The sequence below is a fragment of the Saccopteryx bilineata genome, chromosome 4 (assembly GCF_036850765.1).
Source record: "Saccopteryx bilineata isolate mSacBil1 chromosome 4, mSacBil1_pri_phased_curated, whole genome shotgun sequence".
NCBI lineage: Eukaryota > Metazoa > Chordata > Mammalia > Chiroptera > Emballonuridae > Saccopteryx > Saccopteryx bilineata.
In genome coordinates, this window is record NC_089493.1 from 69,505,227 (window position 1) to 69,521,690 (window position 16,464).

Sequence of the window (16,464 nt, forward strand, 5' to 3'; positions counted from 1 at the left end):
CACCGCCCCCAGGGTATTTAACCCCAGTCTGGAGCCCGCGGGGGCGCCGGCAGCTCCTGCTCCTCCGGCTCGCGCCTCCTCCCCTCTCTCTCCTCCCTTCTCTCTGCCGGCGCACCCTCCCTCCGCCCCACGCTTGCCTTTCGCGCAGGCACGGGCGGGCGGGCCGGCGGGCACCCGGAGCGGGGCGCTGGAGGCTCTTGTCTCTGCGGAGCCGCCCGCTGGCCGTAGACGCCGCAAACTGCCCAGACCGCACCACCCCGGCCGCCGCCTCCCGGCTGACCGCACCGAGTGTGCGGGACAGCACAGGCCGGGACGTCCACCCCGAGCGCCCCGCAGACGGGCGGGCGGCTGTGGACGTCCAGTCACCATCCCGCAGCATGGATTCGGATTCTGGGGAGCAAAGCGAGGGCGAGCCCATGACCGCTGCAGGTACTGAGGGGTCGTGGCAGCCCAGCGGGGGGCCTGGGACCGGGAGGAGAGGTGAGGGCAGGAAATCGCAAGTATTTCTCGGAGCTGCCAGGCTGGAGACCGATCCCCATCAGCTTGGTCCCTTCCAGGCCAAGACCGGCGATTGCTCCGTGCTGAGTTTGCTTTCGGGCTTTCTCTCTCTTTGCACTTGGGCACGCAGGAGGCAGAGGAGGTGCATTTGCGTGTGGGTCTCCGCGCTGCAGGACTCCTGCAGCGAACTCGGGTCGCCCGGGCTAGGTGGGGGTGGGGAAGGGTTCAGGAAATTCGTGTCCTGTAGTTTGCGGCCGCGAGGGTTGCAACACATTTGCCTTTTGAAATAACTTTCCGAGCTCTGGCCCCGTCCTCGAAGCCGAGGCGCCGCGGACTCTGGGAAACAGGTGACCCAGGGCGCTGTTATGAATGGGAACTCGGGAAGGAAAAGCCCCACGGGTGGACAAGCAGGAGTCAATCCACAGCTAGTGGCTGCGGTTCCGGAGGCTGCTAGAACCAGCCGGTGCAGAAGCGTTTGCCCATCGCTTGTCCTGAACGCGCGCAAAAGGTCCCCGCGGAGGGTTGCTGGAACACAGACGCGGGGGCGCACGGGAGCCGGGCTTCGCCTTTAAGAGGCGCCACCGGCTTTTCACAATCGATAGTTATTAAAGCAATGGGTGGATGCTTACTTAAGAAAAAAATGAATGTCCTCCCCCGCCTCTCTCCGATACTGAGCAACAGGAGGAAGCCACCCACAGCCTTGGGTCGAGTTACTGCTGCGTTCTACCCGCCTTCACTGGCCGACTGCACCCTCCGCCCTGGGTCCACGCGCCAGAGACCAGAATGCCCGCACCACGTGTCCCTTTTTTTTCTTTTCTTTTTTTCTTTTTGCGGCTCCCTCTGTGACCCTAAAGGCTAGCCCTACCCAGCAGACCTGTGACCTGAGAGCTTGGACCCACCTGGTATAGACCCGAGGTCTTGGACGAGTCCCCACTCTTCCCAGCATCAGACTAGTGTTTTAAGGGTGGGGACCAAGTGACCAGCACTGGATTGAATGTAGGAAAGGCAGGCTCTGGAACCAAGCAGGACAGTACCAGGCACTGTGCCAAGGGCCCTACAAGTGCTATTTCCTTTTATCTTCACAGCACCTAGCCAAGGATTACGGTGGGTTGCCCACATCTCACAGTGAGGAAGTAGCCAAGGGCGGAGTGAGTCCCTTTACCCCGCATCATACCCCTCACCCTCTCACAGGGCGGCTGTGGTCAACAGCTTCAGATGGGTGGGAAGGGAAGAGGCCGCAGAAATAAATGGTGGCATGGCCAAGACGCCTGTGAGGATTCCTGTGTGTGTGCAAGGGCCACTAGCTTTGTGTAGGTATGTGCAGATATAATTAATAAACATGAACGCTTTGCCAACCTATATGTGTCCATAACTATATAACACCAATATTTCATTTCACTGGTGGCTTGTGACCTTCCTCACATCGTTTAAAAGTTCCACTGGGTGTTGTGTGTATCCATCTTCAGAATTCCGGGGGTGGGGGCAGTAACACTGACACTTCACTCTCAAAATCCCAGGAACTAACAGGCTCTCCCTGCCCGCACCCTCAGATCTCCTTTGGCATTGATGTTGGGGAAGGAGAAGAAGAAGGGTGAAGGGAACATTCTAGAAGAGTTGAGTTGACGCTTGGGTGAAAGGGGAGGGAAGGTGTTCTTAAGGGCCATGTTGCTGCTCCTTCCAGCCAGCACAACACTGCATGTCTGCATGTGTTATGTCTGTGTCAGAAGGCCTTTGCACAGCTAACAGCAAACATTCCCACTGAGGTCAGACAGTCGGATGAAGAATGGAGCAGCCAGCTCTTGTGAGCTGCTAACATTTGTTTTACCTTGCTGTTTCTCTACAGTCATTTCTTCTTTCTCTGTGTGCGTGAATCCCACAAGTTGAACATTTATTTGACTGTCACAAGCCATTCTGCTAAATGGCATTCAGTCTAACTCATCATTTTCAGTATTAAAATATTCTTCATGACAAAGCCTCAAAGCTTGATGTTAATTCACCACCTTGTTGTGGCTGCACCCTGTCAAATGGAGACTGTGGCAGCTTCAGATAGATACAGGTTAAATGACAGGTATGTTGTATCCATTGGGGCTGACCTTTGTCCCTGTAAGGAGTGTGGCATTCAGCTGGACCTGTATCTGTGCAAGCTGGATGGGTGTGTAACTAACAAGGACAGGAAAGCAAGTGGAACCTTTTGGAACATTTGTGTGTGTGTGTGTGTGTGTGTGTACTACTTCATAGGGAGTTGAGATATAAGGGCTCCTTTCTCCTCAATGCCTTGCCCTTCCTGAACCTGTGAGAAAGCCCTGCCCTAAGATGGGCCTCACAAGAGCCTGGACTGTGGAATCAGAAAGACCTAGATCCTTTCCAAACCTCAGTTTCCCTCTCTGTAAAATGGGGATTAAAAATAGTCCACAATGGGGTTGTAAGAATTAAATAACACATGAAAGTGTTCCTGATACTCATTCAGTAAATAGCAGCTATTTTGACTGTCACCTGATTGGATTATGTGTTGTAAAACTAATGCTAAATAATGCACCTCAGTGCTTTGTAAAATGTAAACCACAGGCATGTATAAGAGAATTAGTACTGTCATTATTTTCACACTAATATAATTGTCTAATGAGATTTCTTTTTTTTTTTCAGAGACAGAGAGACAGTCAGAGAGAGAGAGAGAGATAGGGACAGACAGACAGGAACGGAGATGAGGAGCATCAATCATCAGTTTTTCGTTGCGACACCTTAGTTGTTCATTGATTGCTTTCTCATATATGCCTTGACTGTGGGCCTTCAGCAAACCAAGTAAGCCCTTGCTCAAGCCAGCGACCTTAAGCTGGTAAGCTTTTGCTCAAACCAGATGAGCCCGTGCTCAAGCCGGTGACCCTGGGGTCTCGAACTTGGGTCCTCCACATCCAAGTCCGACACTCTATCCACTGCACCACCACCTGGTCAGGCTGAGAGATTTCTTTTTTAATTTTCTCCTTTACACTCTCATTCTCTCCCGTGTGTGTGTGTGTGTGTGTGTGTGTGTGTGTGTGTGTGTTTACCTGTTTGTTTGTTTGTTTTTGTTTTTGTATTTTTCTGAAGCTGGAAACAGGGAGAGACAGTCAGACAGACTATCGCATGCCCCCGACCGGGATCCACCCAGCACGCCCACCAGGGGCGACGCTCTGCCCCTCTGGGGCGTAGCTCTGCCGCGACCAGAGCCACTCTAGAGCCTGGGGCAGAGGCCAAGGAGCCATCCCCAGAGCCCAGGCCATCTTTGCTCCAATGGAGCCTTGGCTGCAGGAGGGGAAGAGAGAGACAGAGAGGAAGGAGGGGAAGGGGATGGAGAAGCAAATGGGCGCTTCTCCTATGTGCCCTGGCCGGGAATCAAACCTGGGTACCCCCGCACGCCAGGCCGACACTCTACCGCTGAGCCAACCGGCCAGGGCTACCTGTTTGTTTTGGGAAGATTATTTGTAATTTATGCTTTTTCTCCATCATCTTCCAGCTCAAGATATGAAGATGGAGACATTTTTCAATTTTATTTTTAAAATCAGAAGATCTATCTTTTTAAATTATTTTTTATTTTATTGATTAGCGAGAGAGGCAGGGAGAAAGAGATAGATAGGAACATTGATCTGTTCCTGTATGTGCCCTGACCAGGAATCAAACTAGCAACTTCTGTGCTTCAGGACGATGCTGAGCTATCCGGCCAGGGCTGGGACTTTTAAATCTACTGCTTTCCCACCCCTTTCTCTTTCACTAGGGAAAGTTGTGAAAAACAGAGAACCCCTTACCCAATCCATCTGCTAACCTGGAGGTTAGCCACTTTCACAGAAGAGGGTGTAACCCTCTCCCCAAAAACACATATTTTTCTTCAAGGTAACAAGAGGCACAGAAGGTACTCACCATTCTCACTTCCATTTTTGCCCCATCTCACCAGAGATGAGTTGGCAGAGAAGTGAGGAAATCCCTGAGGCCCACCTACTCTTTGCCCCTTTACAAAGACTTTCCCAAAGATCTCCTCGGTGCTGGCTGTATAGATCTCTCATCTAGCAACACCCTGCCTAGGAGGGTGAAGTGAGAATGAGATTTGTCTCAATCTGCATCTTCTGTTTTTCAGGAAGCACAGGATGATGCTTCTGTCATTCTGCTGCCTGCAGCTCTGCCTTTTTTGTTGTTGTTTTATGGTTCTTTCTATGATTAGGAGAGAGGCGGGTTTATGGAACACTGAATTCATTCCAGAGACCCAGCTTGGCAGTCTCTCCTTTGGCAAACCCACTCTCTATCACTCAGAAATCCTAGGGCTTGGTGTATTAACTTGGCAGTGATTGAGAATCCTTCCAAAGATGCAACAAGAGAGTAAACATTAGCAGTATCAGCTCTTTTCCCTTTCTGGCTTGTAAAACTGATAGTCTACACAGCTGGAGGAAGACAAGCTCCTTCACAGCTAGCTGGTCCAGGGCAGCCAAGCTGATGAGGCTTCCCTGTGGCTGGGTAGGTACTGCAGCAAAGCATTTCTGTGCCACAGTGTGAGGATGAGGTAGGAGAACTTTAAGACAGTAAAGTAAGTGGGAAAACAGCAGATTCCTAACATTGACCTTCCTGGTCTCCCCACCACCTAGGTCCTAAGTTTGGTCCATGTAAACAACGTGGCAAGGAGCGCATAGGATTTGATTGGTGGCCAAGAAGAGGAAAGGTGTCAGAAGTCAGACACCACTTGAGCAAATGCACAAATAAACAGGGAAATGACTAGAGTGGTGAGCACATACTAGACTAAGGAATGCTGGGAAATAAAGTTAGATGACTGTAGGAAGCGCTACTTATAAGAGGTCTTACTAACTTGATCCTGATGATGATTCAAGAGCCCCCTTAAGCTGACTGTTGAGCAGAAATGTGTCCAGCTGAGAGCTGTGTCTGCAGAAGCCACATGTGACAGACACGAAATGTGGGGATGACCTAGGCAAGGCAGATGAGAAAGAATGCAGATGCTATTTCAGAGAAACAAACAACAGAAGTTGATGACAGATTGGATAAATGCAGCGAAAGGGAGAGCGAGGAGACTGGTATGTGAGTTAGGGTGAAGGCAGGGAAATGCAGCCCCTCTTTCCATCAGGCACTTAGTGATGTTTGGGCTAAAGGTACTTTCCCCCTGTAGACAGTTAATCATTCCAGGGCATTGGTTTTGGGGGATGGTGAGGTTCTCGAGTTTGTTGATTCTCTCAGGTTCCTGGAGGAGGCTGTTCAGTAACCTTTGTCAGCTGACAGATTGATGATTGAAGAACTGGCCAACCGAAGGCAGGGATCTCCTGGGGATGATGCACGACTTGGCTCTTAGTCCCAGTCCCATGTCTTATTCCTGTTTGTGGACATTTCAGGGGCCTCTGCCTTCTCCACACAGTGGGCTGTAGCTGCTTTGAGAGTCAGAACCATGTCTTGTGGTTTCATGTTCCTGAGATTTTTATGGACATAATAAATAACTGAGCATCTTGACGAGCTTCCTGAGAACTTTGCGCTGAAAGGCCAGAGAGACAACCAGAAACCTGTTCAATGAAGTAGAGCTACCAAAGCTTTCTTTTCATATTTGGTTTGCTTCATTGTTTTAAGCTTTCTTGCACTGTCTGGGACAGTATATTGGAAAGTATAGGGGTTGTGAAGAGAGATAAGGACACAGTCCATCCTGTCCTCCAGGGCTTGAGATCAGATGGGAATAGAGGGCACAAATGCCGATTGCCTCAGCCTGAGCCGGTACATGAAGATTCCTGACTCCCTTGCCTGGGATTATACCTCAGCCTCATCTCTGTTTATATGTTCTCTCAACACCAGTCATTGTGTGCTATTTTTTTTTAATCAAGAGAGAGATAGAAAGACAGGAAGGGAGAGAGATGAGAAGTATCAACTTGTAGTTGCATCACTTTAGTTGTTCATTGATTGCTTCTCATATGTGCCTTGACCAGGGGGCTCAAGCTAAGCCAGTGACCCCTTGCTCAAGCCAGTGACCTTGAACTTCAAGCCAGTGACCTTTGGGCTCAAGCCAGTGACCATGAGAGCATGTAAATAATCCCACATTCAAGCTGGCAACCCCACGTTCAAACTGGTAAGCCTATGCTCAAGCTGGCAACCTCAGAATTTTGAACCTGGGACCACAGCATCCCAGGTCAACACTCTGTCCACTGCACCATCACTGGTCAGGCTTCTTTGTGTGCTTTGTGGTTATTTCTGTACATGTCTCATCTATTGTCCTGGACTGTTAGCTCTCTAAAGCCCAGGAATGAGTCTTTTTCTGCTGTATCACCTCCCACCAACACCACCTATGTACCAACACAGTGGTAGGTTGCTAGCTGGCCGGCTGAATAGATATATGGATGGCGTTATAGGTTGTTTCCCCAGGAAGCAAACTCTGAGATGGAGGTTTATGTAGCAGGTTTATTTGAGACGGCTCTTGAGATCAATACCTGGGGGAAAAAAGGGAAAGGGAAAGATACTGGACTGCAATGCAGACCCAACAAAGCCTCATGGTCTGGATCTGGAATGGCCCTTCAGAGCTGTTTTGAATTGGGGTGAAGGGCCAAGCCTTTATATATAATGATATAAAGATCAGTCATTATGTGCAGGACATCCCAGGGAACTGGTGTGACCTTGGATGAAGCTGTTCCCTTCTGCTGAGGGCTGTCTGGAGGCAGCGCTCCCAACAGCTTGTGCAGTGTTTGGGCCTTCATTCCCAAGGGAGAACCTGGGAAGTACATTTCAGCATCCACCACAGGTGGCCTCCAAAATTCTTCAGCACTGTTTCATTAGGGATGCCAGCCATCTCTTCCAGCAATGTACAGTTGTTGGTAGTTGTTGAGTATAGTACAATGGATAGTTGTTGAGTTGTAAACTTTATCTAGACCTCATTAGGGAAATTTAGATTGCCAGATGAATTAGCCATTCTTTTTTCTTCTTCTTTTCCAAGTGAGAGAAGGAGAGACAGAGAGACTCCCGCATGCACTCTGACTGGAATCTACCTGGCAACCCCTGTCTGGGGCCCATGCTCTGCCCACCTGGGGCCATGCTTCCAACCGACATATTTTTAGCACCTGAGGCAGAGGCTCCATGGAGCCATCTTCAGCACCTGAGCCAGTGTGCTTGAACCAATTGAACCATGACTACTGGAGGGAAAGAAAGGAGGGGGAGAGATGGAGAAGCATATGGTCACTTCTCCTGTGTGCCCTGACCAGGAATTGAACCCAGGACACCCACACACCAGGCTGATGCTCGACCACTAAGCCAACCAGCCAGAGCCAAATTAGCCATTCTAGACCTCATAGCACCACACCCAAATCTTTAATCTACACAATCCAACAGATAATTGGTGGATTGTCTGCTTTTTCTTCAGAGTGTGCAAGGTAATCTGGTGGCATACAGATATGGAATTAGATGTGGTTCCACACTCAATAGGCATGGCTGTGTTAATAAAACAAAACACCCACTCAAAACTGAATTTGTAAAATTGGGTGGCATCAGCAATAACTAGTATATGATTTGGAGCATGGGGTATGGTGGTTTGGAGTTCTAGTAGGTATACTTCCTGGAGGGATAGGCCTTGGTGGTGGGCCTGGCCCAGTGGGGGCCTGTGATAGGCCACCTGGCAGAAAAGGGCTGCCATCCTCAAAATGTATGACTAGTTGCTGTGGTGGTTGCTGTAGCCAACAGGTAAGTTTCTGGAGCTAAAGAAAGTGTATGAGAATGTAAATATAAAGGCTCTGTTCCCACGTTATAGCTCTCTTTAAAAATATGGCACCTGCTTTTTTATTTGTCAGCAAAACCAAATTATAATCACACTTTCTACTCGCACTTTCTCTAACTGGTTTATTTTCTTCCAGAGTTACCATTGGCTCCCACTTGAATTCATGTGTAAATCTCTATGAAAAACACTATATATAATACATAATTTTGTTGTGTTTTTTAGTCATTTGGCTTCCAACCCTTTATGTAAAATGCCTGTGTAGGTGGGTGTTTGGGCTGTATTTTGTACAAATATAGAAATAAGGAATAGAGAACAATTAAAAAAAAAAGTTTCCCCTAACAACCCAACCCAGAAAGCATTTAGGGAAAGTAAATACCCTTTCCTGCCATGTATATTAAGGCATGCCAAAAATATACATCATTTTTATATACATCAGAAATACTCTTTTTAGGCAACTGCATGGCACAAATTCTGAGACTGCTTTAGAACAGCCTTTACGTTCATATTGGGCTTCCTAACATCATTGCCTGGGAATAAATCTGAGCCTGTTCATGGAAAATCTACTAGTGTGCAGACTATAAAAACGGAAGGCTTGGCGGCACAGAAAGTGCTAGACACACCCTAATAGAAACCAGCATTTTATAACTCATTTCTCCAGGAAAAAAGGACACACTTCAACCGAGTCCAAGTATTGGCTTAAACTGTTGAAAAGCCACAGGAGCAGCCACTAGCGTGTAGGTTCCCTTCTCAGAAGTAAAATATGCTTTCTGTGAAACTGTTCTATCCCTGAAAGGAAGCATTTTGGTAATACATAGCTTTATGGAGACTCTCACTTTCTTTTTTATAGTAGAGGCAGCTGATTTTATGCACAGGAGGAAATTCTGTGAAGGGCTGTTCTGGTGAGCACACACGTCCCACCTTCCTGACTTGGGGCCTGTCGGTTACGCTGAGGAGGTAAACTGATATTTCAGCGTAGAGTACAGGAGGAGATGACGAGGGGGGTGGGGTGGCTATTCACAGGGCAGGCCTCTTTCCTACCGCATTTGAGTTTGGTTCCTTGGTTTCCTGGGGACAACAATGAGAAACTCGGGAGAGAGGCTAGGGTTGAGGTTACAGGGTAAGAGAAAGGAGGCTTCAAGAAGTTGTAGCAACTATCAAACAAGATGAAAAACTGTGGGGATTGTCTTTGCCAGCAAGAGTCCAGCCCCAGAGGGCTAGTACTGTATGTAAAATAATAGTGATTTTTTAAAATTGTTTTAAAGATTTTATTTATTCATTTGAGAGAGGAGAGCGAGAGAAGGGAGACACAAGGGGGGAAGAGCAGGAAGCATCAACTCTCATATGTGCCTTGACCGGGCAAGCCCAGGTTTTGAACCAGCAACCTCAGTGTTCCAGGTCGACACTTTATCCACTGCACCACCACAGGTCAGGCCAATAATGATGTTTTAAACTCTTATTATTTTATTTTAATTAAGTATGCACAATGTATTTGAGACTGAGTCAATTGTTTATATGGTATTTAACCCTTATACGAGCCTTCTGGGCTAGGTCCTATAAATATAATAAAACCAGGAAACTGAGGCACAGAGAGGTTAAGTAAATTGCTCAGGGATGTGTACCTTGTCAGTGGATACGAAGCCAGTCTAACTCCAAAAATGGTGCTGTTGTACCAGGTAGACTACGTAGTTAGGTCAATGATGACACCAGACTTCTTTGTATCTCCTACCAGCTCCCATGAGACCCAGAACCCTGACCATTAGATTCCTTCATTAGGCTCCCTTTGTCTGGTTAGGACATTATGGCTCCAGAAGGCCTTGTTTTAAGCTGCAGATATTACCTGCATTAGCCTAATAGCACTTGGGCAAGGATGGCTGGCACGGGCTCTGGAACAGGGACTGGTGAGGGCTGGTTTGGGAGGGAAGATGGAGAGGGGAGCGTAAAGCTGCTGCCAGGGAGAGAAGGTCCTGGAAGGACCCTGCAGCTGCACGTGTCACCAGGGTGATGGGGACCTAGTGGGTGGTGAATGTGGCAAACACTGAGAGGAAAGAAGGGTTGAAAAACAGAGGCAAGAGAGGTGCCCACAACAAACCAACATTCTCTTTACTAGATTGCACTTAAGCTCACTCCAGCATTTATTTATTTATTTGTTTGTTTGTTTGTTTGTATTTTTCTGAAGTTCAAAGTGGGAAGGCAGACAGACAGACTCCCACATGTGCCCAACCAGGAACCACCCGGCATGCCCACTAGAAGACAATGCTCTGCCCATCTGGGCCGATGCTCCATTGCAGCTGGAGCCATTTTAGTGCCTGAGGCGGAGGCCATGGAGCCATCCTCAGTGCCTGGGCCAACTTTGCTCCAATGGAGCCGTGGCTGTGGGAGGGGAAGAGAGAGAGAGAAAGGAAAGGGGGGAGGGGTAGAGAAGTAGATGGGTGCTTCACCAGTGTGCCCTAGCCGGGAATTGAACCTGGGACTTCCACATGCCAGGCCAATGCTCTCCTGCTAAGCCAACTGGCCAGGGCCGCTCATTCCAGCATTTAGTTCATTTCTGCTGTAGCATCCCCAGGACATGGTGACCAGTTAAGATTTTAGGGGGAGAGCAAACTCAAAGATGAGGCGGCAGCACAATGACAAGAACTTGAGATTTAGAGCTAGACAACTTAGGTTTGGGTTTTCAGAGCTATCTCTTACTGTTTTTTAGTAACATTATTTTCTGACCTAAAGAATGGGATAAACCTGAAGGGAAGGGGGAAGGGTGCTATGGGGAGGGGAGCAAGGAAGATGTTGAGGGGAATATGGGGGAGAGGGGATGCATTCGGGGCAACACTAGAATCTATGTAAACACAATAAAAAAAAAAAAAAGGAATGCAAGCTCTTGGTAGAAAATGTGAAAACAATACAAGGAAGAAAATTAGATTGAGCCTCAATAATAGATGTGAATTTCCAAAGAAATAAGTGTAGTCCAAAAGCAGCTTTGTAAAGATGCTAGCCTGACCTGTGGTGGCACAGTGGATAAAGTGTTGACCTGGAATGCTGTGGTCACCGGTTTGAAACCCTGCGCTTGCCTGGTCAAGACACATATGGGAGTTGGTGCTTCCTGCTCCTCCTCCCACTTCTCTTTCTCTCTCTCTCTCTCCCCTCTAAAATGAATGAATAAAATCTTTAAAAAAAATAGATGCAAGGCCCTGGCCGGTTGGCTCAGTGGTAGAGCGTTGGCCTGGCGTGCAGAAGGCCAGAGTTCGATTCCCGGCCAGGGCACACAGGAGAAGTGCCCATCTGCTTCTCCACCCCTCCCCCTCTCCTTCCTCTCTGTCTCTCTCTTCCCCTCCCTCAGCCAACGCTCCAATGGAACAAAGATGGCCCGGGCGCTGGGGATGGCTCCTTGGCCTCTGCCCCAGGCGCTAGAGTGGCTCTGGTAGCGACAGAGCAACACCCCGGAGGGGCAGAGCGTCACCCCCTGGTGGGCGTGCCAGGTGGATCCCGGTCGGGCGCATGCGGGAGTCTGTCTATCCCTGTTTCCAGCTTCAGAAAAATACAAAAAAAAAAGAAAAGAAAAGAAAAATTGATGCAAAACAGCTTTATTTGGGAAGGGAGGGGACTTTATAATAGAATCATAGTCCCCCTTTCTGAAATGTTAACTTGGGGACACTAAGTAAACATTTCAGAAAGCCAAGCAGTGTCATCAGAACCAGAACTAGAAGCCAGATCCCCTGGCTCCTCTATCCTTCTCTCAGAACATATGTAATTTTAAAAAAAGGAGCAGTTATTCTGGCCATTGGGATATCAAGAGGACCCCTGATATGTGTCCTTTCATCATTTTCTATGTGTTCTTGCTGTCCTCTCCCCTCTTTTTTCTCTCCTGAGGCTTCTCCCTCCCGGACACATCTGCCCAGAGGTCAGACCACCCCAGGCCCATGATGAACCCTTCCATTGTGCCTGCCTCCTCCTCCTTCTCAGTCAGGAACTGCCCTACAACAAGTACTCAGAAGATTTTTGTTTACTATTTTTTAATACCCAAAAGGTATTTGATAGGTTTTACAGAATCCCAGTGACAGTTGCAAAAGTTAATTTACTTTGAGTTTAAAAGCTACCAGCTTCAGGAATAGGTTTATTGGCCTCTGGTTCTCCAATCACGTTTTATCTTATTTTAGACTCATTTTTTATTTTTGTAAGGAAACAAGAAAATTTGTTCACCTGTTAGCCTCTCTACCCTGAGGATTTAACTGCAGAATTCAGTGATTCTGTCTCAGTCAAGACAAGCAGAGCTAAGTTAATACACAGTCAACTTTTAGAGAGCCCAGAGCAGTATCTGATCGCAATTAAACCTGGTTCTTGCATATTTTTTCCTGTTGACTTCTCCGTATATAATTCTGATTTCCCTGTACCCATCCTCAATTTCTCCTACATCCTTCATTACTTTTTCTGCCTGTGTCTCCTACGGCCAAGCTCTTAACCTTGTTCTTGTCTGACAATACACCTTTATTTGGAAGAGATCACCTATTTTAACAGCATAAAGCTAAAGATTCTCAAAGCTACCATCTAGCCCAGCCCTCTCTCCCCAGCAAGAATCCTGCATTTCAGAGGCCTTGGGGCCTCTTCTTCTCACTGTCCAAGAATCATCTCCACACCGAGACCATTACCGCTCCTTTACCTTTTTCCAACTCTTCCGGTGGCCTCAATAGCCACAAAGTCATTCCACGTCAAACAGTTGTGAAGTCATGTGAACAATGAAATATCCTATACACATGATCTCATAGCAAAAAGAGGACAAGAATAAAAGCAGGTATTCTTCTTCTCAGTTTACAGATAAAGAAACAGATTCAAAAATATTAGATTACCAAATCTATAAGAAATGGATTAATTTCTAAAAGTATATACCCTTCAAGACTGAGCCAGGAAGAAATATAAAATCACAAAATAAGTGATGGATTTCCACTTTTTAAAACTTCCCTCACCCCCTCACACTGGCCAGACAGCTCAGTTGGTTAGAGCACGGTCCCCATAAGCAAGGTTGTGGTTCCATCCCAAGTCAGGGCACATACAGGAACAGAATAATGTTTCTGTCTCTCTCTCTCTCTGTCCCTTCCTCTCTCTCTAAAATTAATAAATAAAATTTTAAACTGCCCCCCCAAAGGGGGACAGAAACAACCCTAAATATTCAACCTAAACAACGTATTCAGTGAGAGGAGGTGCAGGAAAGCAGCGGCACAGGAAACCGGGAGCTCTCCCCTTCGCTGAGCAGATGCTAGTGTACTCCTACTTGCCAGGCACCTGAGGGCAGAACGAGCAGCATCCAGCATCTGACAGCAAAAAGGAGAAAGGGATGGAATAGGGGAAACTGGGGCGAGGGAACTCAGGGCAGCCCGGGAGCTCTCTAGAGGAGGAGCCAGAGTAGTGAGCACCATTGTTTACACCCCTCACTCCTATAGAGGTCTATTCTAGCTGCTGGGGTGCTTCCGCCTATCTGCAAATCACCACTCAGCGTTTGCGAGACATTGCCTGGAGACTTTCCTCTGAACAAAGGGAACAACAGGGGTCTCTCTGCCTGAGCCCCAGCCCACAGGCTAGTGCCCCAGCTGCTGCAAGTGCAGCCCAGCTCCAAGTGGCTTCCCCAAACCACCTGATGCATACAGCCTACAACAACCCAGAGGGAGACTGTGTAGAGAAGGCTGGCAGCCACAAGAGCCTTTCAAGGGCTGTGGGAACTCCTTGAGGTTGGAGGGGCTGGTGAGGACCATTGTTTATGTCTCCCTCTACCTCCACAGGATGGGTGGGGACCTATCCAGGTGCTCTGGCCCTACCAGTAAGGTTATTGCAGTGGGTTCCCAGACTTATGGCAAAGTTCATTTTGGCCTCAAACAATACAAGCAGCATCAACAACACATTGGTTGCTAAAGGCATCTTGCTTCTCTATCCAGAGCCACTCTGGCTGAGTAGGCTAGTGCCCTTCATGCCAAAGGCACCCACTCATCTCCTACCCACATGCCGAAATCATCTAGCACACACAGCTTACACAGTGACCACTTCTACATAAGGCCACTTTTCAAAACTGGAAGAGATAGCTATTTTGTCTAATCATATAAACAAATATAGAAAGTCAAACAAAATGAAAAAATAAAAGAATATCTCTCAAATGAAGGAACAAGAAAAATCCCCAGAGTGGGGGAAAAAACATAAGGAAACAGCAATGACTAATTTGCCTATAAAGAATTTAAAGAAATGGCATGAGGATGCTGACCAAACTTGAAAGTGGAGCAAAGGAACTTAGGGAGAACTTCAACAGAGAGTTAGAAAATATAATAAAGAACCAAGCAGACCTGAAGAACACAATAACTGAAATGAAAAACACATTGGAAAGAATCAACATTAGGTAACACAGAAGAACAGATCAGAGACTTGGAAGGCAGACTAGTAGAAATCAACCAATCAGAAAGAACAGTACAAAGAAAAAAGAATTTTTAAAAAGCAAGGCTAAACATCTCGATAGCATTTGAATTATTCATTGCATTGTGTGCCTATCACCCAAAGTCAAATCATTTTCCATCACAATATATTTGGCCCTCTTTATTCTCTTCCCCCAACCTGTTTACCTGAAATCTATGTATTCTTACTGACCAATGTCACTCCATTAAACTTGATTCCTAAATAAATAAAGAAAGAAAGAATACTATAATTTAAAAAAAGAAAGAAAGTATTTCAGGGTGTAGCTTGGTTGTGCTTCAGTAGTTCTGGTCCTGGGGTACTGATGGCCTGCTCAGGTTTTACAGTAGGTCAGGTTTCCTCTAGGATTTCTGCTGCTTTGTAGCTCCCCATGGACCTAGAAGAATGTTGTGAATAAAACGCTTCTAGCTTTTCCTCTTCCCTTTTCCACCTTAACCAGGATTCTTGGCTCTCAGAGCCAAGCTTTTCTGTAATTGGCTTACTATTTGTGATTGTTTTCTCCACTGTCACTACAATAGTATATATTATATTTTGCTCCCCTAAGATATATTGTGGGAGAAGGAAATATAACTTATCCTTTGTTATATTTTATGCCCTTTTATGTAAACTGTATAAATGGTTCCTCATGCATTTTTCACAATTTGTACCAAAGAAAAGTTTTCATTTGGTTGTGTCTTCTAATGACTCCACACAGTTCCCTTTGATTTGGAGCCAGATCAATTCAATATTATTCCATAAAATTTTATTAAGCACCTACATGGTCCAGGCACCGTTCTAGGTGTTGGGGACACCACAATGAATGAATTAAAAAAAACATAGAAATTTTAAAGAAGCAAAGATAGTGTAAGGAACCTCTGGGAATAACATCAAGCATTCAAACATTTGCATTACAGGGATTCCAGAAGGAAAAGAAAGAGAAAAATGAACAAAAACTTTATTTAAAGAAATAACGACTGAAAACTTCCCTAACCTGGGAAAGAAAATGGACATCCAAGTCTAAGAATTAGAGTTCCAAACAAGATGAACCCAGAGACCCACACCAAGACCTATTGTAATTAAAATACAAAAGTTAAAAGAGGAAGCAAGACTGAAAGAAAGCAAGAATGAAACAAGATAAATAAAAATTGACAAAATAATAAAATTGACAAATCTTTAGCCAAACTTATCAAGAATGAAAGTAGAGAGAACCTAAATAAATGTAGTCATAAATGAAAGAGAAATTAGAACTAACACCACAGAAATACAAGGAATCATTGAAAAATACTACAGTTGTATGCCAACAAATTCAACAATCTAGAAGAAATGGGTAAATTTCTAGAATTACATAATCTTGCAGGACTGAGCAGGAAGAAATACAAAATCTAACCAGATCTATTATTAACAATGAAATTGAAGCAGTAGACAAAAAACTCCCAACAAATGAAAGTCAAGGACCAGAACACTTTACAGTTGAGTTCAACCATTCAAAGAAAAATTAATACCTAGCCTTCTTAAGCTATTTAAAAAATTGAAGAGGAAGGAATGCTTTTAAATTCATTTTATGAAGCCAGCATCAATTTGATACCAAAACCAGACAAAGACATTATAAAAAAAAATTACAAGCTAATATCCTTGATGAACACAGATGCAAAAATTCTCAACAAAATATTAGCAAACTAGATTCAACAATACATTAAAAGGATTGTACACCATGAGCAAGTTGGATCCATTCCAGAGATGCAAGAATGGTTCAACAGTCTCAAGTCAATCAACATGATATATCACATTAACAAAATAAAGGATAAAAACCACATGATCATCTCAAAAGATGCAGAAAA

The 16,464-nt window shown here is 46.0% G+C and overlaps 1 protein-coding gene across 1 annotated transcript in view; it reads left to right on the top strand.

Moving 5' to 3' along the window:
* The first annotated feature begins 232 nt into the window (after positions 1 to 232).
* TNFAIP8L3 (TNF alpha induced protein 8 like 3) overlaps positions 233 to 16,464 on the top strand; it is a 50,506-nt gene continuing 34,274 nt past the window's right edge. The window contains exon 1 of the mRNA XM_066276372.1: positions 233 to 429. Coding sequence (XP_066132469.1) covers positions 378 to 429 — 52 coding nt within the window. The 5' untranslated portion in view covers positions 233 to 377. The remainder of the gene's footprint in view (positions 430 to 16,464) is intronic.